This window comes from Porcisia hertigi, chromosome 22 (assembly GCF_017918235.1).
Source record: "Porcisia hertigi strain C119 chromosome 22, whole genome shotgun sequence".
NCBI lineage: Eukaryota > Euglenozoa > Kinetoplastea > Trypanosomatida > Trypanosomatidae > Porcisia > Porcisia hertigi.
Window position 1 is genome coordinate 347941 of NC_090581.1, and position 21659 is coordinate 369599.

The 21659-nt window shown below is 55.8% G+C and overlaps 3 protein-coding genes across 3 annotated transcripts; all 3 read left to right on the plus strand.

The window, feature by feature from the left end:
• Nucleotides 1–3283: 3283 nt before the first annotated feature.
• On the plus strand, nt 3284–4342 carry JKF63_04415 (uncharacterized protein; the record flags this gene model as incomplete). The annotated part of the gene is made up of 1 exon (XM_067900400.1): nt 3284–4342. The coding sequence occupies one exon, from the start codon at nt 3284–3286 to the stop codon at nt 4340–4342; it is 1059 nt and encodes a 352-aa protein (XP_067757229.1).
• A 3259-nt stretch (nt 4343–7601) lies between these two features.
• Nucleotides 7602–11879, plus strand: JKF63_04416 (uncharacterized protein; the record flags this gene model as incomplete). The annotated part of the gene is made up of 1 exon (XM_067900401.1): nt 7602–11879. One exon carries the CDS (start codon nt 7602–7604, stop codon nt 11877–11879), a length of 4278 nt encoding a protein of 1425 aa, XP_067757230.1.
• A 3960-nt stretch (nt 11880–15839) lies between these two features.
• Nucleotides 15840–21155, plus strand: JKF63_04417 (uncharacterized protein; the record flags this gene model as incomplete). The annotated part of the gene is made up of 1 exon (XM_067900402.1): nt 15840–21155. One exon carries the CDS (start codon nt 15840–15842, stop codon nt 20859–20861), a length of 5022 nt encoding a protein of 1673 aa, XP_067757231.1. The 3' UTR covers nt 20862–21155.
• Nucleotides 21156–21659: the final 504 nt, after the last annotated feature.

Here is a 21659-nt window from a genome sequence, read left to right on the forward strand (position 1 = left end):
GGTTTGGGCCCACCGTGGGGAGTGTGAGAAGAGGGAGGGGAACATAACCATGGGCAATGAATACCTTGTGCCGTGCAAGGGTGTTGGGAAGGGAGGGAAGGGGGGGGGGGAGTAGAGAAATACAAGCAGGTTTGGCTGCGGTATGGCCAGGGGGCTCCCTCCAGCCGCGCGTGTAAATATCAAAGGCAGTCGGAGCTGGAACACTCCGATCCCTGGGGACCTATCGCAGCGGTATAACTGTGGCAAAAGGGAGCTCTGCGGCGGCTGTAGAGCTTTATACGCACGCGTCATCGCTTCACACGAAAAAAAAAAGCTTCCTGTGCTACTAAAACGTGGTGAGGCAACAGTCAGTAATGCGGTGCTCCGCCTCATCACCTTCGACCGAAAGCTGAGCGTGGATTGGATATCACCAGAGAAACCAGGTGGAAGGTTGTGTTGCATGACGTCAAGGTAACGCGACGCTTGAAACATCAGAAATCTGTAGGCGAATGTAAAAAAAAAGTAACGCACACACACACACACGGCATTGGATCGCTTCCGCGGCGCATGGTCGTTTCACTCTCCCCCCCCTCCCTCTCTCCATTCTTGCGCTGCACGATCTTGTCGTAGACATCGTGCAAGGCGTTGGAGGAATTGCTGGGGGTGAAGTAGTGGATGTGCTTACTTGTGGCTCTCAGCTGTCCACTGAGGACCGCCCCCCCAAAAAAAAAAAAGGAGCGAGAGGGACTGAGGCTGGTGTGCATTTGTGCATGTGCCCCATGTTAGAGGACACACTCCCCCCCCCCTCAGGATGACTGTGTGTGTGTGTGTGTGTGTGTGTAAGTGAGTATCTTCTCTGTGCGTTCTTTTTTCCCTTTCTTTTTTCCTTACTTTTATTGGAAAGCAACGGCAGCAAAAAAACAAAAAAAAACGAACAAACGACGGTGGGAGGGAGAGAGGGGAGGGAGGGACAAGCCCCAGCAGCTTATTCTCGATTCTCTGACATGAACCGCGAACGCATTTCTCTTTCTTTTGTTTTTCTACTCTTCCGCCTCTCCATTTGACGAGAGTGCTCCCGTCGACACGCGCACACATACCTACATAAGCGCTCAACGGCCTCCCATTCGGAGGAGGGTGAAGGAGCAGAGGCACGGAGGACAAGTCTTCGTTGTTTGTGTGTGTGTGTGCGTGTGTCTCTGCGTTCGTACTTTGAATAGTCCGTGCCACTGTTTTTCTCTAGTGGCAGCCTTCAGCCCTGCGTCTGTCTATCAGACGCGTGGTGTTATTTAGCGAGTGGGCATGTTATTTTCTCTTGACGCTGTGGTGTGTGCTCCCCACTTCTCAGTGGATCCACCCCCACCCCCAACACGTAATTTCTCTGTCCCCTCCACCTTTTCTCGATATATGTCTACTTCTCTCCTCCCCCCCTTTCCCCCCCCCCTCTCCTCTCCTGTGGCTCTCTTCGCGCATGGACATCCACGCACACGCCATGGGTGCATAGCTATTACTATAATCCCTTGAGCAAGAGAACGAAATACATACATACATATATATATATATTCATCACTCGGTGACGTATATTTTCTTTTCCCACTTTCAACTGATTTTTTTTTTTTTTGGGGGGGGGGACATATTATTAGTCAACGCCCCGTTCTTCTCTTTGAAAGCAACAAGGAGAGAGTATACACACACCCGCATCACAACAACCACACACCAGGTACTTCCTATCCTATCCCCATCACTACTAACTGTTCCCCAGGGGGAAGACAACTTTTTTCTTCACTTCCCTTCCTCGACTTGCGCAGTTCTTTTCCCCGTTGTCCTCGAACGTTGTGTGCTGGCGTGTGCGTTGGCTCATTGATGGAGCTCTGCTTCTTCAGTCTTCGCTTTTCTCTGCCCCCGTCGCCTGTTTCTGTTTCTATTTTTTTCGTTTCGTTGTTTATATAACATATTTCTGGACTCTTATCTCGTGCGTGAATGTATGTGTGTGTGCGTGTCTATGTAAGTGTGTGTACTGCTCTTGTGTTACTTCAGTAGAGACCAAGCCGTGGCACACTCACCCCGCACTGAAGGGGGGAGGAGGGACTTACGATAAACTGCAGGTCGCTGTGACTGGACTGCTCTCTCCCATTTATTGTTTTTTTTTTTTTGCTCGGTTCTCGGGTTTTAAAAGAAAAAGAGAGAAAACAGGCATTGCAAGACAGTACACGCGCGGACAAACTCAGCGTTACACAGAGTTATTTCACTTTTTAAACCCCCTGCCTCTCCATCCCTTCCCCCTGTCGCAGTTCTCGTTGCCTCTCGAAGACGCTGTTTACACAACCCCCCCCCGGAAAGACATTGGTCATTGTTTTGGACGTGGACAAGCAGCAAAAGCTACGCCACAGCTCCCCTCGAGACTTGCACACACAGACACACACGCAAAAGGAAAAATAGCAAAAAAAAAGGTGATTGCAGAAGTTTCTATTTCTTCATTTTATTTCAAAGTTGTACGTGCTTTCATCCCCCCCGCCCCCATCACTACCACCCCTCCTCCCCCCTCCTCGCTAAGTCCGGAACACATACACACGTTTTTATCTGGGATTTATTTATGGACAAACGTGGATCGCAGAGAGAGAGAGAGCCAGTCTAACGCAACAGTATTCACCTCATTCTTAATCTCCCACAATTCTCCCCCACTTTGGCGTGATTGTGTGCTGTTTGGGTCTTATGTGTCATTTGTGTGTTTGATTTAATTAGATCCCTGCCACCACCTCATTTTTTCTTTTTTGTTTTTTTTTGTCTTTGTGCCTCCCTCGCCACTTCGTCTGTTGTAGTGCTTCTCCGTGCCGCATTGGTAGTGTTATCATTGACCTCATCTTTCGCTTTCTCTCTCTCTCTCTCTCCCCCCCTGCATTCTCCACTGGCCTAACATCCGTTGGTGTTTGCTGCTGCCCGTCCTTTTTTTTTTGTTGTTGTTGTTCGGAAAGTCGTACTCCTTGACCCGTTGCACTTTTTGTCTGCCTGAGAATTCGCGTTCGTTTTTCAGCTCCTCCCCCCTCCCCATATAACCACTTTTCGTACTGGTTCATATATAACTACGTGTTTCCTATTTTTTTTCTCTTCCCCCCACCCGTGCGCTCGTGTAAGGCGCTAGTGAAGACACTTCCACGCACACACGCACACACACACACGCACACACTTCCACACACTTCCACACACACACACAGAGAGAGGATCCCCATCCGCTTGATATTCAGTGTTCACCCCAATCCCCAGAAGACAATAAATGCATCCCAACGGTGTTCGAGGAAAGGAGGAAGAAATGCAGCGCTCAGAGCCTCTGCGAGGTCACAAGAGAGAGAGCTGTACGAGTGACCACCAGAATCACCATTACGTCAGCCCCCTCGTCTCTAGCTTCCCAACCGTGGTGGGGCCAAGGTTGCCTTGTAAGTACCGCGTCCGCCGCGTAATCGGGCGCGGCGGTTTCTCCACTGTGTGGCTTCTCATCAACAACGAATCGGGTGAGATGGTTGTCGGCAAACTGACCGACTCCTCGCACACCACCACCTCCTCCAAGGGGTTTGCCGCGGCGGAGGTGGAGAACATGCGGTGTTGCAGCCATCCCAACATCATCTCTCTCATCGAAACCTTTCAGGCAGGGGAGAAGTATCTGTACATACTCGAGTACGCCAACGCCGGTGATCTGCAGACGCAGGTCGACATTCGTGCGCAACCGCCCCCTGGCACGAGCGACGGAGGCCCTATTTGGTACTGTGAGGACGAGGTGCTGGTTATATTTGCCCAGCTCGCCCTCGCCATCCGCTACTTGCACGACCGCCGCATCATGCACCGTGACCTCAAGACGCCTAATGTCCTCTTGACGTGTAGCGGGCTCATCAAGCTGGGCGACTTCGGCTTTTCGCGTCAGTATCAGGAGAGCGTCTCTGGCGAGGTCGGGAATACATTCTGCGGCACGCCATACTACTTGGCCCCGGAGCTGTGGCAGAGGCAGTCATACAGCCGCAAGGCAGATATTTGGTCTCTCGGTGTTATCATATACGAGCTGCTCGCCCTGAAGAAGCCTTTCCTGGCCACCAACCTGTCAGAGCTTATGGAGATGGTGACGCGGCAGGGAAGCTTTGACCCATTGCCAACCGGCAGGTATTCTCCGGAGATGATATTGTTGGTGAACCGAATGCTCAAGGTGGACCCAAGTGAGCGGCCGAGCATCAACGAAATACTCGCCTCGCCTCTCTTCCAGACGAGAGGACTCTCGATTTTGAAAATAAACGTGCGTCGCATCAAGAACCTCGACGAGCAGGTGCAGATGCGACTTGTAGAAGATGTGAATACGTTACTCGGTGACAACGACGTTTCCTGAGCGCTGTATCATCATATCGTCAGGGTGGGTGTAGCGAAAAAAAAAAACAACGGAGGGCGGCGCGGGTGCACTTTAATGGAGTTGTGTGTTTTAGGTGGTCCAGAGGGACGCTATAAGTGGAGATCCTTCTGTGTATGTGGGCCTTGTTGACGTCTCTGCCTCCTCGCGTGCCCTCTGGCGGTACGCGGGCACGCATGTTTCTGGCTTTGCTTTCTTCAGCTCTCTTTCACTTCCTGCCACCACCAATACACACACGTACACTCACATGCATACAGCCTGCCTGCAGGTCCGGCCGGCTTTGCCTGTTTGACGCGTGATCATTCCCCCCTCCCCCCCAATTGTCTCCTGAAAGCCATGCGCTCATTGGCTTTTCCCTTTCAATTCTTGTGTTTATTGCGCCCGAGCTCTCACGTCTACCAACAGCGTGGGGAAGAAGAGGCGGAACCGATTGAAAAAAAAAAGGGGGGGAGGGAGGGAATAGTGGTGAAGACACAGTTCATGCGTCTTCGGCGTTTGCATCTCCGCAGTTACTGGTTTTCTTTCTTTTTTTTTTCGTGTCCCCCTTTTTCACGTGTGCGTGTGCACAGCTGTTTACATGGGTGAGTACAGTCAGTTGAGTTAACCCCTACACTTCTATTTTGTTTGTTTTGCGGATGTAAGCTCGAGTGTGTCTGTGTGTCCCTTCTTCTCCCTCTTTTCCTTTCCTTTCTGGAACGGCTGGTACCGGCCCCTGTCAGGGTCCTCTGCCCAGTTTCGTGACGGTATAGCGCAGGAGTCCCCCCTCTCTCATACCTCTTCCTCAAACTATCTTTCTCTCTGAACATGTTTCCTTCTTACTGTTGTCTCTCTCTCTCTTTCTCTCTCTTTCCCCCGTGTGTGTATGTCTGGTACACAAGGGTGTCCGATACGGGTTCCCATTCGGCCATTTGTTCCTCCACACCGTGTTCTATATATATTTATATTTATATTTATATATTTATATTTATATTTATATATATTTCCCTCCTCTCATCAAAAGAATTGTTTATGACCGACGCACGCGCCTTCTCTCGTGCCTTTCCTTGCGTACATACACATGTATATGTGTATATGTTTTTCGAGTTCTGTAAGGCGGCTAAGCCATGTGTGTGGTCGTCACAACGAGCTGTGTTTGTCGTATATCTCCCCTCCCCTCCCCTCCCCTCCCCCTCTTCCTCTTCCTCTTTTGACAGTGACCGTCGCTGCGGTTGGCCTTTTTTGCTATGTTTTTCTTTCTTTTTACCCCCCCCCCCATGACCACCACGCCACGCGGTCTGCATATTGTGAATGCAGTTTAACATCCACGCATGCACGCACGCTGATCTGGATGTGATTTTGCTTGCGCGTTTTTTTTTTCGTGTGTGTGTTTCGAGGTATTGGACGAGAGTCCTCTATGGACTTCTCTACAGGTTTTATGCACGCGCTTTACTGGCTTTTCGTCTAGTGTGCTCCCATCCCCCCCCTCCCCCCTCCTCCTCCTCCTCTCTTCTCACTCTTTCTTGTGTGTATGACACACAGGCTTTCCTCCTATTCGCTGTCTTGATGTTGCTATGCTTGCTCTTGTCGACTAGGGTGCTCTCGTCACCTGAGGACCCAGCCCATCCGTCGATGTCCCCCTTCCCTCTCCCGTCCCTCCCCCTCTAAAACGTGTATGTATGCCCGTGCTTTGACTTTTATTTGCCTTCCCTTTTTGAAGAGGGGGTGGTGGGCATTTATGGTTTTTTTTCGCGCGCTTTCTTTTTTTTTTTTTCTCTCCCCCCTCTTAACTTACTGACGTTGATATTTATTTGCGTGCGTGTTTCTTTGACCCTCTCTCCTCCCCCTCCTCACACGCCTTCTTTTTTTCCCCCGCCATCCCCCTGCATGCCTTCCCGCCCAAGACTCTCTTCATCGTATCAGATGCTTCTTTTTGTTGTTTACGTGTATGTGTATGCTGTTGTGTGTGTGTGTGTGTGTCTTTTTTTTTAAAGTGGGATTATTTTGAAAAATACACAGTGAGCGTACACACAGTGAGAGAGAGAGGGCGGGGCGGGGCGGGGCGGGGGGGGGCGGGGGCATCTTCTCTTACCCCCGCTCTCTCTCTCTCTCTCTTTGATATGCACCGCACCTACTTGCACACCGCATGCATGTGAGTTACGTACTTTTTTTTTGGGGGGGGGTGGCCACCTTTAAAAAAAATTTTTTTTTTAGTGGGCCGTAGGCAACACACCACTCCACTTCCTCCCATTCATCTCCCCGAATTCTGTTTTTATTTTGTTAATTTTAATTTATTTTCTTTATATATATATATTTTTTTCTCTACTCTTTTGGTTTGTAGTTTTAAAGCTTTTCTTCACTTTTTCACTTTTCTTCACCTCACTCCCCCTGCCCAACTTCTATCGGTACGAACACACACGTTCCTCTGATGGAGGTCTGTGATTGATAGCCGCAGCTCCCCCCCCCCCTCCCCCTTCTCCTCCTCTTGGCCAGCGGGGGGGGGGGAGGGGGGAGCTACGGCTTTTTGCGGTATCAACGTCGTCGTCGATTGCGCCAGCCTGCCTCCCTGCTTATAGGGTCAAGAACGCTGGTTCTCCAGATGTGTATCTGCACAATCACTCTAACGTAGCATCCCTCTTTGCCCTTCCTCTGCTGGCCAAGTGAGCGCGGCGCGGATGATGCACCACATATGTCCTCCAACACTTCTCTCTCCAGGAGGGGGGGGGGTGGGGTAGGGAGAAGAGAGAGAGCGAGAGCGAGCAAGGGGTTGCACCGGAAGCTTTGCTGCCCACCCTCACCTCCGCGCTTCTCAACTACCACGAAAAAAAAACGCATAATGAGCTCAGGGCAACTGATGGCCCCTCTCCTCATGTTTAAATGTGACTTCAGATATCTGTGCAATGAGCTTGTTTATATATTTATACAGAAGGCGGTGGTGGTGGGGTATGGCGCCAGAAGACAAGACAGAAAAAAAAATTGAAGTCCCGCCCACCACCACCACCACCACCACCAAAACCCACTCCTCCTATTCCTCCTCTGGCTCGCATCCCTTTGACGCCCCGCGACGCCCTCGTATTTGTCTTTCTGTCGAGGTGAATGCACAACAGGCTCGTGGGCGAGACTGTGTGATACCTCGCGCGCCTGCGCACTCCACTCCTCCTTATTCCTTTTTCTTCCCCTTCCCCCCCCTCCACACACACACACACACACACACACACACAAACAGTCAATTTCCAGAAAAAACTGGAAAAAAAAGAACTCCGACATGGCCACCGAATGCTCGTCGATGCTGGTCGCCGTGCGTGTGCGGCCCTTCACAGGGAAGGAAGATGCTGCTTGCTGTACTATTGTCGTCCCAGATAATACCACTATCAGTGTCTTCGACATTCCGTCGCTCATCCCAAGCTCCACAGCCTGTGGCCCCGCTGCCGGCGGTGTGCCTGGGTGCGCCAATAGCAACGACAGCGGTGTGTCAAACGCCTCAGTGACGCCGGGGCTGGTGTGCAACACCAGTTGTCTGACTGGTGCAGGCAAGGGCATGGGGTTCAACACTGCAGGCAACATCGATTCATTGCAGCACTCGTACTCTTTCGACAAAATCTTCTGGAGTGTGTCACCGGCGGTGCTGCCCTTCCCCCCGCTGTCTATGCTTGACGCGGTGGTGGGTGATGACATTGGCGTTGGCAGTGAAAGTCGGCGAAAGACCATAGTATCGAGTGCGGCTCGTCCAACCAAGGCACAGCACAACCTCCTATCCCAATACGCTGCTGTCGCCAAACACCTTCCATGCTTCGCGCCTGCCCCGACCTACGACGACCAGCAACGAGTGTACGACTTTATTGGGCCTCGCATGTGCGAGGCGGCTATGTCCGGCTTCAACACCTGCCTTCTTGCGTACGGCCAGACTGGCAGCGGCAAAAGCTATAGCATCATCGGTCCAACCGACGCGTTTTCTGTCGTCTCGAGTGCGGCTGTGTTAAGCAGCGGCAAGCTGAGCCACAGCATTCCGGCGAGGCAGCGCGGCAACCTCACATCGGTGGTGACGGTGGAGCAGGGCATCATGCCACGCCTCTGCTCCGACTTATTCCGCCTGATGCGAGAGGAGCGCGAGATGGACGAGGGCGTCACCCATTCTGTTGAGCTGAGTTTGTTGGAGATCTACTGCGAGAAGGTGCGCGACCTGCTTACCGTTTCCTCGCTTGGGACGCCGAGTAGCAACAGCAGCACTGTTGGCGCACCTGCATCGGTGGGTGGATCGCTGCGAATACGGCAGCACCCCTCCCAGGGCCCGTACGTGGAGGGCCTCTCACATGTCAAGGTACGCGATGCAGATGGCGTGCTCAAGTACCTCATCAGCGGCTTGCGTGATCGTGCGACAGCGGGAACGAGCATGAATGAGCACAGCAGCCGTAGCCACGCCATCTTGCAGCTACACATTACGAAGGTAATGGCCGACACCGACGAACACACCAGCAATGTCGTGACACGCACGCGAACATGCAAAGTCAACATGGTCGACCTGGCTGGTAGCGAGCGTGTCTCACAGTCTGGCGTCTCGGGTGACCGCTTTGAGGAGGCCAAGAACATCAACCTCTCTCTTTCTACCCTTGGCCGCGTCATCCAGCAGCTGTCAGAGAAGCAAGCAGGAAAGAACGTCATCCCTGCCTATCGAGACAGCGTGCTGACTTGGCTGCTCTCCGACAGTCTCGGTGGCAACAGCAAAACCATAATGCTCGCCACCGTTTCCCCAAGTGCGTATTGCTACCAGCAGACCTTGAATACACTGCGGTTTGCGGGTGTGGCGAAGAAAGTTGTGAACATCGCGACGGTGAACGAGGACTGCCACTTCCAGCAACTCATCGCCGAACTGCGTCGCCAAATTGTGGGACTCACTTTGGAGCTCGAGAGCGGCAAGGCCGCGGAGGTGCACCTGGAGAAAATCAACTCTTTGAGACAGGAGCGAGAGGCGCTGCTGGCGGAGAACGATGCGCTGAAGGTGAAAGTGATCTCTGCTGCCGACACGACAGTTCTGCGGTCGCTGCGAAAACGTGTCAAGGATCTCGAGGCAGAGAATGCGCAGCTCCGTGGAAAGGCACAAACGTTGCAAGAGCGCATGCTGACGAGCACGGGTACACTTCGCGACGAACTGGCCCAGCAGCGTGCGGAGGTCATGAAGCTCCATGAAGCGCTTTCGGGGAGGGAGGCAGAGGTGACGGACTGGGCGAACCGCTACCGAGCTCTCGTCATCACCACCACAACCCCGAGCACGAAAACGCTGAGCGCTGGCAGTGGCGTCCAGCCCGTGGCCTCCACAGCAGACGTGAAGGCAGAGCAGAAAAGGCTTCAGGAGGAGCTCAAACAGGCAAAGACGAAGTTGCAGAAAGTGACACAAGATCTCTCAGCCGCCGAGCATGCGAGGCAGGAAGCTGTGGACGCCGCCAAAACGATCTCAATGGAGCTGGATGAGTACCGAGCTCGCTACGAGGAGAGCAAGCGACAACTGGATTTGATGCACGAGCGCATGCAAAGCACGATGAGCTTGCTGGAGACGGCACAGTGTGAGCTCAGTGCTATCAAGTCTCACAGCACAAGTGAGCTTGCCAAGACGCGCGCGGTCGAGGATGCTCTGGAGGCGACAAGTGCAGCCAGTGCCATAGCCGCAGCGCACCTGGAGCAGGTGCGCAGCGATTACTTGGAGGAAAAGCAACGTAACGTCCAGCTACTGCTCCGATTAGCGCAGGTCGAGCAGGAGCGATCGGCGCTGAAGCGCTCCCTCGTACAGCGCGATTCTGACATCGGCGAGCTGGAGCAACTCTTGCTGGAGGAGACGGAAACGTCCGAGCGCTACTATTTGCGTATGCGGTACTTTAGATACGTGCAGGAGATACAGTGTCAGTGCATGGTGCAGCTGCTCCACTTGCGTGACATGGCGGACTCCCGCCGAGGTTCACAGGGGATGCCCGGCTCAGCCAGTATCCCCACCGGGAACGCTTCGAACTTCTCCTCGACCCCACGCATCGACAACGACACAGGCTGCCAAAACACATTCACAGTGGCAGCGAGGCCGCTCTACCACGATCCTTCTACCACGAGTTCCCACACGGCAGGGGCCGCACACGAAGCGAGCTTTAGCGCGAGACTGTTGCACATGCAGCTTGTGTACGAATGCCAGTGCGATGAGTCGAGGATGCGCGCCACGGTGGAGCAAGAGTACACGGATGATATTGCCAGACTTCTCTCACAGAAGCTGCGACTGTGCCAGATCACAACAGCGGGCGTTTCAGCGAAGCTCGCTGAGGTTGAGGATGCACACAAGTCTCTCCATGAGTTGTTGCAGTACTACATGCAGAGGGCCAAGGCACAGGAGGAGGAGTACGCGGAGGAAGTAGCACAGCACCAACGCGACAGCAACGTGCTACACGTTGCGGAGGTGGACCGGATGCGGTTGGAGCGAAAGGTCAGCGCACTGGAAGACGTGAACATTGAGCTCGAGACCGGCCGCAACTCGCTCATCACCAAAGTGGCACAATTGCAGGATCAGCTGAGCATGTGGCAGGGGCGGTGCACCGAAGCAGAGAAAATTGCCATTGAGGTCCAAAACCTGCTCTTTCCCGGTACGCCTGCCAGTGCCTTGAGCAGTCCTGCTGCAACTGGGACTGTCGAAGGTGATATCGCTCGTCGTGACACATCGCTCCGGCGCCGCACCTACCCCGCGCTGACAAGCAAAGTCCAAGAAGCTCAAGACGCGATGGAGGCAAAGCCGACCCTCGAAAACCAGCGTGGGGAGTACCGTGTTGAGCTCGGAGTCCTGCGGGTGCAGGTGGGACAAATGGAGTTGGAGAAGCAGGCTGTTCCGCAGCAGGCGACTCGCAATGACCGAACTCAGCAGCAAGCCGAAACATGTTTGAGACAGGCGAATGCACAGCTAATGCAGGAGATCAGTACCATCACTCGTGACTACGAATCACGGATTAGGCAGCAGCAAACAATGATGAACACGCTGCGGCACGCCTTGGATGAAGAGACAGCTATGGCAGATCTCTGTCGGCAGTCGGTGCAGCGCGCGGAGGCCGCGCGGAAGGCGCAAGAGGAGGAGCTTATAGCGGCTCGAGAGGCCGCTGAGGAGCTGCTCCGGCAGCGGGAGGCCATGTCGAGCAAGTATCTAGAAGTCCAGACCGAGCTGGATGAGCTACAGACGCACTACCATCATCTCGAGCGACGACTCCTGGAGCTGAGAGAACGGGAGCCAGAGCTTTGTGTGCTCTTGGAGAAGGGGCTTGGAGAAGACCCCACCGACTGGCTGGAGAAGGTGCACCACGAGAAGATGCGACTGGTCAAGCAGCGGTTCGAGGCACGACGACTGAACTCCGAGCTCCTGGAGCACGTGCAAGACCGCAAAACGCGACTACGCAACGTGCAACAGCAACTTGCCGCCGCCTGCATCGGTGGCCGGAGTCCCGAAGAGATCCACAAAAGTAATCCGCGGGATCCGCACACGTCCGCCAACGCTGACGTTGACAAGGATGTAGAGGAGCTTGGGTGAACACTGCGTGAAGGGAGCCGTGCACCTCGGCGGTGAAGTGGCAGACGAAGGAGAAAAAAAAGATGTGTACGATCTGAGCGAATTAGCTTACCTTTACAGTCGACGCTTCACTGCGCATGTGCCATGTCGCTTCCCATATCTCGGGGGCTGATGTACGCTTCTCTCATCGCAGATTAGAGGGTGCACTACAGTGAAGACGGAAGAGTTTTTGGCAGCAGTTGGAAAGGTCTGAAGCAAGGAAAGAGAGAGGCAGTCACACACACACACACACACACACACACACAAAACCTCGCCTGCTCGCTTGCCTTTGCCTCTGTGGTTCTGTTCTTGCTTCGCTTTCCCTCTACCAAGCCTTATATTTTTGTAACGGCCTTGTTTTTTTTTTTTTTGTTTTTTTTGCCCTGTCTCCTCTCTCTCTAGTGGTTGGTCTCTCCCGACCGTTTGCGTGTCCTTGACTGCATCATGCATTTTTTTTTACTGCTGCTGTTATTACTAGTGGTGCACACGTGACGCGAAGCATATCTTTTTTTTTCCCCTCACGCCATCCCACACTTTCTTTTCTACTGCTGATGGACCGGAATCGTCTTATCACCGCCATCGCTGCTGCTGCTGATTCTGTTTTCTGCTCTCGTTGCAGGTCGCTACAGCGATGCTTGTTTTTCCTCCCCCTCCCTCCCCCTCCCTCCCTCCCTTCCCTTCCCTTCCCTCCACTCCCCCCTCCTCCTCCTTCACAAACAGACAAAAGCACAATTTTTCTCCCGCCGTTATTTTGGTGTTGTCTGTCTCATATTGCGCGGATCGCCCGGATCAAACTCAACAATTCACGGCAGGTTTTTACCCAATTTTTTTTTTGGTTGTTTCTGTTTTTTTTTTCCTCTTTCTGGTCTCACTGCTGTGGTATCCTCTTTTGTATGGATGGTGCGTGTAATGTATACTGTTTCTCCCCCGACATCGCTCTCCCCCCTCCCCTTCCCCCCTTCCCTCCCAACTTATACACCCACAAAAAAAAAACTTTCTGTCTGAGCCGAATAGCGTCTGCGTTTCATGCTTCTTCCTGCTGGCCTTTCACATCTTCCGAGTGGCACACCCTCGGTGATGGTGTAAGGAAGTGACGTATGGTTCTCCGCACAAAGAGAGGGCCCCAGCCTCTCGTTTTTGTTGCCCCCCCCCTCCCTTGTCACCACCGTCATTACAGCACGCCGTGCCCCCTCCCCCCCCTTCCACACTCATTGATGTTAAAGGCAACGGTAATGTACAGTAGGCACGCACGCACGTACCCCTCCGCCCACTGAACACAACACCACACACACAACACCACACACACACACACACACAAATGGTCTCTGCCTTCACTGAGGCGCTCATTCGCACCACCTCGCAACACCTCCCTGCCCCTTTTTTTTTTCGTTTTTTTTGGGGGGGATGCCCTGTAAATTTGTTTTGAGCATCACCCCATTTCATCACTATCTTTTTTTCTTGAGATGCTGCTTCTCATTACCCCCCCCCTCTCCCCCACCTTTCTTGACCCCAGCTACCTCAGAGTAAGGGGGGGGGTAGGAAGTGGGGGGGGTGGTGCCCAACGCTTGGAGCGTCCTGGCCCTTGGTACAGTGGCTGTGGGGGACGCTGAGTGTCGGCGGGCGAGCCTGGGCCTGTCCTGTGTCGAGGCCACTTGCGGTCAGACTGACGACTACATCAAATCGCTACGAACCACAGCGACGATTTGCGAGCCCTTTTAGGGCAGGCACATTCTTTTCTACGTGAGCTTCTTCTGCTTGATACACTCACAAGCCAGTCGATGGGCGTGAGGGCCTCAAAGCAGAACTCGATGTGAGATATCCCATCTTGCTGCGGACCCATGGCACCGATGCGCCCCGACACCGGCGTCATGCAAGCAAAGCCATTCCGACACGCCCCCCCCTCCTCCTCCTCCCCCAAATGCAAGAGAGGCGTACTGTGCTGATAAGTTCAAGCGTAATAATCAACGACAGTGCGAAGAGGCCACCACCATCAACCGCACATGTGCATGTGTGCAAAGTACGCAGTATCTCGTAGGCCCCACCGGGTGGGCTGGTGAAGCACTCGATGACAGAGATGAGGGCACACGCCCCGAGTCACACAATCAAATCCCACTGACTCCACAGTGAGTCATTTCGAGACGCAATCTTTTTACATTGAAATTCGATATCCCGGGGCGATTGGGGGGAGGGAGGGGGCCAAGCGCCCTGCCGGCCCTGCCTGACAATGCTGAACCACCAAGCTTTTTTTCCCGCTTGGTAGTCACTGGAGTGCGACACCGACGACCTTGGAAAGTCAGGGCGTTTGATCGCCTCCGATCTCCGGCGTTGAGGCCCCGCGTGCCATGCCGTCGGAGCGGGCTGCGACAGTGCACTCCGTTGTGGGATCGATATGATAGGCAGCGTGCCGGGGTGACTGGGTCCCACCTCGCCGCTCCTTCACCGCTTCTTGGTGAGAGAGCCTTGGGGTACCCCTGAGGAGGCGGGGTGCAGAGCACCCGGACACCAATTTTATACTGGGACGGGCTTCACAACACGCCATGTGCAGTGGGTGGGTGGTGTCCAGACTTTGAGACAGAAGCGGTGCTTCTATTATCGGGGGGGGGGGGGGACGGTGCGGCTTTGCGTACGTACACATCAGACTCGCATCATGCGATGAGTCGATACCAAACCGCAAAGAGAGATGAGAGGGGAAGTCGTATCCTGGCGTGTTGCCTGAGACATAGTGAAGAGACACTCATCCTCTTCCTCCTCTGTATTTGGAAAGAACAGCTCATTTCTGCACGCCTGTCCGTGCCGTTATATCTGCACAATCCGCTTCCACACGATCTTTTTCTGCCTGATTACTCGTCTACTCCGAAACCCTGGTCGCCGCTGTAAGAGCTCGTTCTTGTCTTTTCTATCAGCCTCTTCACCGCTTCACGACTCTCCTGTGGGTGTGGGTACGCGCGCGCGGGGGGGTTCCCTTCTATTCCTGTCACGCACACACACACACACACACACACACATGCATATCGTTCATCCTACCCACTCTCATTTTCTCGTGTGGAAAAGATCTATTCAGTCCTGAATCTAAGTTAGCCGTGCAGGCACATACACGCATGCCGACGTCATTGAAGGAAAATGTCATACAGCCACCCCACGAGTAGAGTGCACCACACCAGCGCCACCACGAGAATGTCAGACAGCACCCCCACGGGCTTCGACACACTTTTCCATCTGGAATGTGTGCTTCTATTCGCGTTGGACGTTGTGAAGGGTCCGTACATACATAGCTGTGCACCGGCCAGCCCACCAGAAGCGATCCGATCGTTCTTACAATCCCCGGGGACGCTTGCCTCGTCCTCAACTGTGGCTGCCGCTTATCCTACAGCGCCAGTGTCAATGATGAACCGGTGTGGAACACAATCACCGCCGCCGCCGCCGTCGTCGTCGTCGACGCCTCCCGTCCGACAAAAAATCTCGGCAGATCTCTGTGCCGGCAGTGTCACAGCGATGCCCATGATGGGGGAAGGAGCTGTTGCTATGCCAATACAGAGCGTGCGTGCACCACCCTCGCTTGAAATGGATTGCGGCGGTGGTGATGGTGGGCTGATTCCCGGTTCTTTTTCCCTCTCGCGCCTGCGAACACCGCCGTCAACCCCCCCACCAGCCTCGATGTCTCTCGAAATGCCTACACTGACCACCTTAGCTGATGTTTCACCATCCTTGAAGCCGCCGTCGCTACAGCGCAGCTCTTGTACATCCTTGCCCAGTCAACAGCCGCAGTCCTCCCAATCCCCTGCCAAAACCTCTGGTACGGTTGCTCATGTGCCAGCAGCAGTGTTAGGTGGTGAGGTGACCGATGATCGCGTGCGCAGCGGGTCCTCCTCTCTACTGGTGCAGCCTCGCCTCCTCAGGTTGAGCAGCGACCCCACAGCACCTGACGAGGCACGGGCCTATGCGATGAGTTTTAGTGGTACCAACCCCTTTGCCGCCGAGAGCAGCGCCGCGTTTCCCGTACTTTTACAAACGTGTGCGACCGAATCACTGCAGACGCTGCCGAACGTCTCGCTGGCGACGGGCTCGTTTGTGTCGGCAGCGTCTAGGGCGACAGGTGGCCGCGACGCGTTGGCCCAAGCCACCAATCCTAACGAAAATGGTGTTGAATCGACACACCCCGATTTTGGACACCACTGCGACTTCCACAGCGAGGCGGCGCGTGCGCTGGAAGGGGGGGAGATCATGGATGGTGGAGCCGCCCTCACGGGGGAGCTAGGAACACCGGTCACCGCGGTAGGAACAGTTGGTGTGTACTCCTCGAGCAACTCCTCGTCGATCCCCACTCCCCTTAGGATGCCGCCCACTACTGTCACACCTCCCTGCTCTGGGCGAAATGGCGGTGCAGCCGTACCAGGAGCGGCTTCCGAGAGGGGTGCGGCAGCGGAAGGCCAGCAGCAGCAGCGGCAGCAGCATACTAGTCGCCACTCCACACACCTTCTGCCGTCCTCTTCCCAGATATGGCCGCCACGCGCTCTCGCTGCCACCGCGGCAGCGACAACAACCGCGGTTGACAACAATAGGATGGGTGCCTACATTGACGTCTTCGTCCCGCGATCCGAGTTTTGCCGCAGGGTGCTTTGGCTGTACCCCGCCGAATCGGGGCTGCTCTTTCTCTACTACCCAGAGGACATCCCTGGTGAGCATTATCAACGCAAAACGCTGCGCTACTCCCTCTGCTTTGTCTTCCGGGTCGATCACAGGCGCATAACGATCGGCGACGGACTACTGCATCAACTAGTACACCCGTACAGTGTGGTGCTCGCCCATATCGCCGAGGAGCTGCGCGAAGCGGAACTAAAGTATGCGTACATGCTTCGGGGGCTGCGCTCCTTCGCCTCGGCATCGCCGCAGACGTCAAATCCCGCGCTGACCCCATCCAGACCCTCTCTTCCCCCTCCTGGAACAGGATCATCGCGCGTGGCAGCGCCAGCGCTGGTGGCCTCTTTCACAACCAGCGCGCTCGCCGAAGAGTCGTCCGAGGATTTTGAAGAAGGCTCAAGGCAGTCACGCGGCACAAAAGCTCAAGCGCGCCTCTTCGGAGCTCCCCTGAAACCAAACACGGTGGTTGGTCACCACACCGCCGAGCAGGCCAACGCGACGGTGCTATCATCGGCGACAGCGACGACAACGGCCGTGATGGGCAGCTCCGCGCTCAACCACCCCTCTGGAGCACAAGCGTATCCCAGCTCGGACCAAGTACCGTTCATGGACTACAGCGACACCGTGGCTACTGTGGTGACACCACCCCCACCACCAGCGGTAGCAACCGACACTCTTGAACCCCATAACCCCCAGGCAGAGCTGGCAGACTGCATGTCAGCATTGTCTACGCCACGGCAGCAACTCAACACGTCATCGATGAATGCGAAGGCCAACGCTCACGGAAGCCCCGATGCTGTCGAGACTAGCGTGGTTGGCGGCTGTACCTCGCAGGGACGTAAGGGCGATGCAGGTGGCTCTCATGACGCTTGTGATGGCGACGACGGGCGGCCCTCTCTGCCGGGGTTCCAAATGAAGGGTGGCAGTTTGTCGGTCTCCACCGAAACCACATCAGCAAACAACGTGGCGCATACATCCTCGCCACGCTTCAGCAGCTCATTTTTTCCACCAATGGGAGTCCGCAGTCACTCGAGCGCTGGGTCGGCAGCGATCCTCTCAGCGGATGCTGGCAGCACTGTCGCCGGCGTCCGTTCCTTTCCAAGGCGCCTTACTGATGTGGAAGCAGTAGACGTCGCCCCAACGCCGCCGTCGTCGCTGCCGTTGCGCAGCCGTGCAATGAGTGAGACCGCTGCCGCCTTTCATCCTTGTTTTGTTCGGTCGCAGACAGTAGAGGACTTTACGTGCCCGGGTGCCAACAACAGCGTCACCTTCTCGTCGTTCAGCCCCGTTGGGGCACCTGCCTCGTCTCCACCTCTCCCTCTCAGCGGGGCCGTGCATCGCCCACAGCAGCAGCCCTCCACAGCGGCAGGGGCCGCTGCCGCCACGACGCCCAGTCTCTTTTCTCCCTACTACATGCCGGCTTCAACAATGGGTGCAGCGAGTACGGGTGGCTCGGCTCCTGCTGTGTCAAGTATGCACATCTTGAACGCCTTCATCACCCCACCAACGGCACCGCAGTGGACACCGCTGAGTGAGTTGGTTGAGGAGCTTTTTCGCTGCCTCAGCTCCACCAGTGAGACACCCGCCGGCGACCAAGACCGTGAGCGAGGTGGGCAGAATGACAGTCCTGTCGGGAGTCGACATACACCACTGACAGCGTCACCAACGCTTCTCAGCGCCGCCTTGAGACCGATGCCACGACAACCAGAGGGTGCGCCTGCCCTGGGAATGAGTGTCAAAGCCCTACCGCTGCGCGCACCCCCCACCTTCTTTGCATCGGCAACCGGGCAGCAGCAGCGCGGCGACACGAGTGTTGTGCACCTCTCAAACCGGCTGAGCTTCCATGTGCGCCGCATGACGCCCCTGCAGCCGGCGCGCGTCCTCCACCTCGATTATGTGGGCGTCCCCATCGTGGCATATGACCCCGCCATGGTGGAATGGATGGATATGGCAGTTCACGACGTCTTCCGGCTTGTGGACGGCGTTCGAACCGTGGCCGACATTGTGTTCAACATCGCCTTTGGCACCACCACAACGTTGGCGGAGGTTTACGCGGATGCACTGGAGCGAGGCGTCGCAGAGCTGGCGGTACCAGCGGCGAGTCCGACTGGCATCGATGTACCTGCTGCGCAGAGAAGCGCCACAACCAGCCGCAATGGCGTCCGCACTCGCCATGCCCCCGTCAAAGGTACAACGGCCCTCCCCGTGTCGGGAATCGCTGGTGCAGAGGCGCATGGGTCTGGCGAGCCGGCTGCAGACGGCGCTCATGCGGCTGGTCGATGGGCCGGGGCTTCCGGGAGCCCGAACCAGCCGGTTATCATGTCCGTTCCTATCATCTCCCATCCTCTGCTGGCTGGGACTCGCTATTCGACCCCAGCATCGGTGGCCGCCGCCATCAGCGACGGTCCGGCTCCTCTACCCACCCATGTTAACGTACGCCTCACCTCTGACGCTGCGGGTGATGCGGGGGGGCCGCGGTATACCGACGTCGCGGTGCGCAGCGGTCTAGCAGCAGCCGCACCCGTCACATCTGGCGTACTCGACCGTAGCCGCTGCGGGGCCACCACCACGGTGTCCTCGCCGCCGTCACATGTCATCTCTGTGGAACTCCCACCGACGTGGGTGGCGACGGCAGGGATGGTGATGGAGGCGCTTCTTCACTTGGAGTTGTGTCACCTAATCAAGGTGTACCGCCCGTGGACCGAGAAGACGCTGTACAGCACTACCCGCATTGCGCAACGTATACTGTGCAGCGTTCACCACCCAGCACGCCATCTCGTGGCGCGCTACCTTCTCTACGTGGCGTGGACAGAGCGGCAGGAGCGCAGGGAGGAGCGACGACGCGTGGCTGCGCAGTGGAAGAAGGTGCAGCAGGCATCCGTGTCGTTGTCCGCTGTCTCGTCTGCTGACGCGGAGAAGCAGCTCAGAAACAGGGGACTGGAAAAGCCGCCTTCAGAGAAGCAGCCATCCACAGCCGAGGCAGGCTTGCCGGCACCGGCTTCACTGTTACAGACAACAGCGGCAGACACTCCCGGGGTAACACCAGCAAGCAGCTTTGGCAGTAGAGCCGTCACCGCCAGCGCCACCGTCGCTGTGCCGTCATCGAGTCGCTTAATGAACCGCAGCGGTTGGCCTTCCGCTGCTGCTGCTTTGCGCCGGCCATCCGCGGCTTCATGCATTTCTGATAGAGAGCTAAGCGGATCTCGCAAGCAGCCGCCATATGAGTCGCTCTCGCTAACACACGCCGCGCGTCTCGGCAGCCCCTACTTGCCACCCAGGGCACGAACTGATGCTTCGCTATTGTGTACCGGCGCTGGCGGCCCCGGCCACACAGGGGGGCTGGATGAGAGCCATGGCAGCATTCGTGCCTCCTTGTCTGCCAGAAGCTTTGCGCCGTCATCGCTGAGGCATTCGTTAAGTGTCGCTGCGTCTGGCAGGTTACAGTTGACTCTCAGGAGCTCGCCCCCAACTTCTCCGCTGCCGTGCTCCCATGTCGGCGCTGGCGGTGTTGTGAATGGCATCGCGCATGGAACGTTTTTAGGAAACCCGGAGAGTCAAACTAGTGGTGGCGACAGGATGGCGTGCTCTCTCTCCGCTGTTTCGTGGGGCAGCGTCTCTTCTCAGATGCCGCCGCAAGAACATCAGCATCTCGACGCCAGAAGTGGTATGCATGCTGCTACACTTCGCTCATGCCGCAGCAGCAGTAGTAGCAGCAGCAGCAGCAGTAGTAGTAGCGGCAGGCAGTGCTGCTCCTCTGCGTCATGTACGTCGTCGTCTTCGGAATGTTTAGCGCTGTCATCCGAGAGTGCGACCGTGCACCGGCTGGCCGGACTCTCAGCGGTTGGTGGCAACGCTGCACAGGCCTCAGCGGCACCGCCGATTGCCCAAACACCTCCTTGGCCTTCCCCGAAGGCGTCCGTCGCTGATCCAGCAATGCCCGCGCCAGTTGGCGCAGATGACACCATCGCCAACACTGCCGCTGATGCTGAGCAGCCTCTCTTGAAAGACCTTTGTGACAACGCTACACTTGAACGGCGAAGTAGAGATGCAGCCGTCGCCGCTGCGAAGGCGTCTTCGCCGAAAGGCCAGCGCCACCGCGGGTCTCGGCCGAACGTCTTCGCACCGACCGAAGCGGACGTGAACCAAGCCGCCGCCGCCGCCCTGTGTGCGCTCGCGAAATTCATAAACGCCAGTGTACCGTCGGTGCAAAAAGAAATGCGGCGTCTCCCGGTGTGGGCCACGACCTTCAATCACTGGTCCCACCGCTGTGTGAAGGCGCTGGTGGAGGTGGCGATACTGAACGATTGGTTAGAAGAGGTGTCGTAAGCAACGACGCGAAGGCCGGTGGTACACAGTGCGCCATGCTCGAGCAGGGACCTACACACACACACACACACACACGGCCTGCTCGTGGGGGGGGGGGGAGAAAGCGGGAAAGGGCAGAAGTGTGAGCGAAAAAGGAAACGTATATATATGTATGTATATATACATATATATATGTACACATACATATATCCATAGGCACACACACACACAAAAAAAAGTCGGACCATGCGCTGTTGGACACTCTTGTTTAACGTGATTGCGTGTATCGGAAGGGAAGGGAGAGGAGCCAGGTAGGCAGGGGTTAAGCGCATGTCTATCTGTGTGCGCACGAGGAACGGCGTCAAGAAGAGGATAGTCCACCTTTAGCGCACCTTGACGTACATCGTGCTTCGCGCCGCCTGTACACCTTTAGGCTGTCATTGACATCTGTCAGGAATGCATCTGCTTCAGGCGCCTAACGACGCAGTTGTACGCCAATCTCTCCCCCATGGACCCTGATTTTACTTGGTAGGCCATCATGTCTGCGCGTGTCTCCTCCCCCCCCCCCACTTCTCTCTTCCTCTTCCTCTCTTGAGAATAATAATATTACACACTCATCCAAATGTGACCCTCCTTGTGCAGTTTGAGTTCATCCGAGCTACAGCTTTGGCAACGCAGCCGCCCCCCTCTCTCTCCCTCCCGTCTCAAGACTGTTCACCCGTTGCACATATCAATACAGGTGCGCACACCTATTTAAGTCCACCCGCACCATCACCACTACTCTTCACCTCACCCCTCCCCCCCACCCCCCCTCCCATC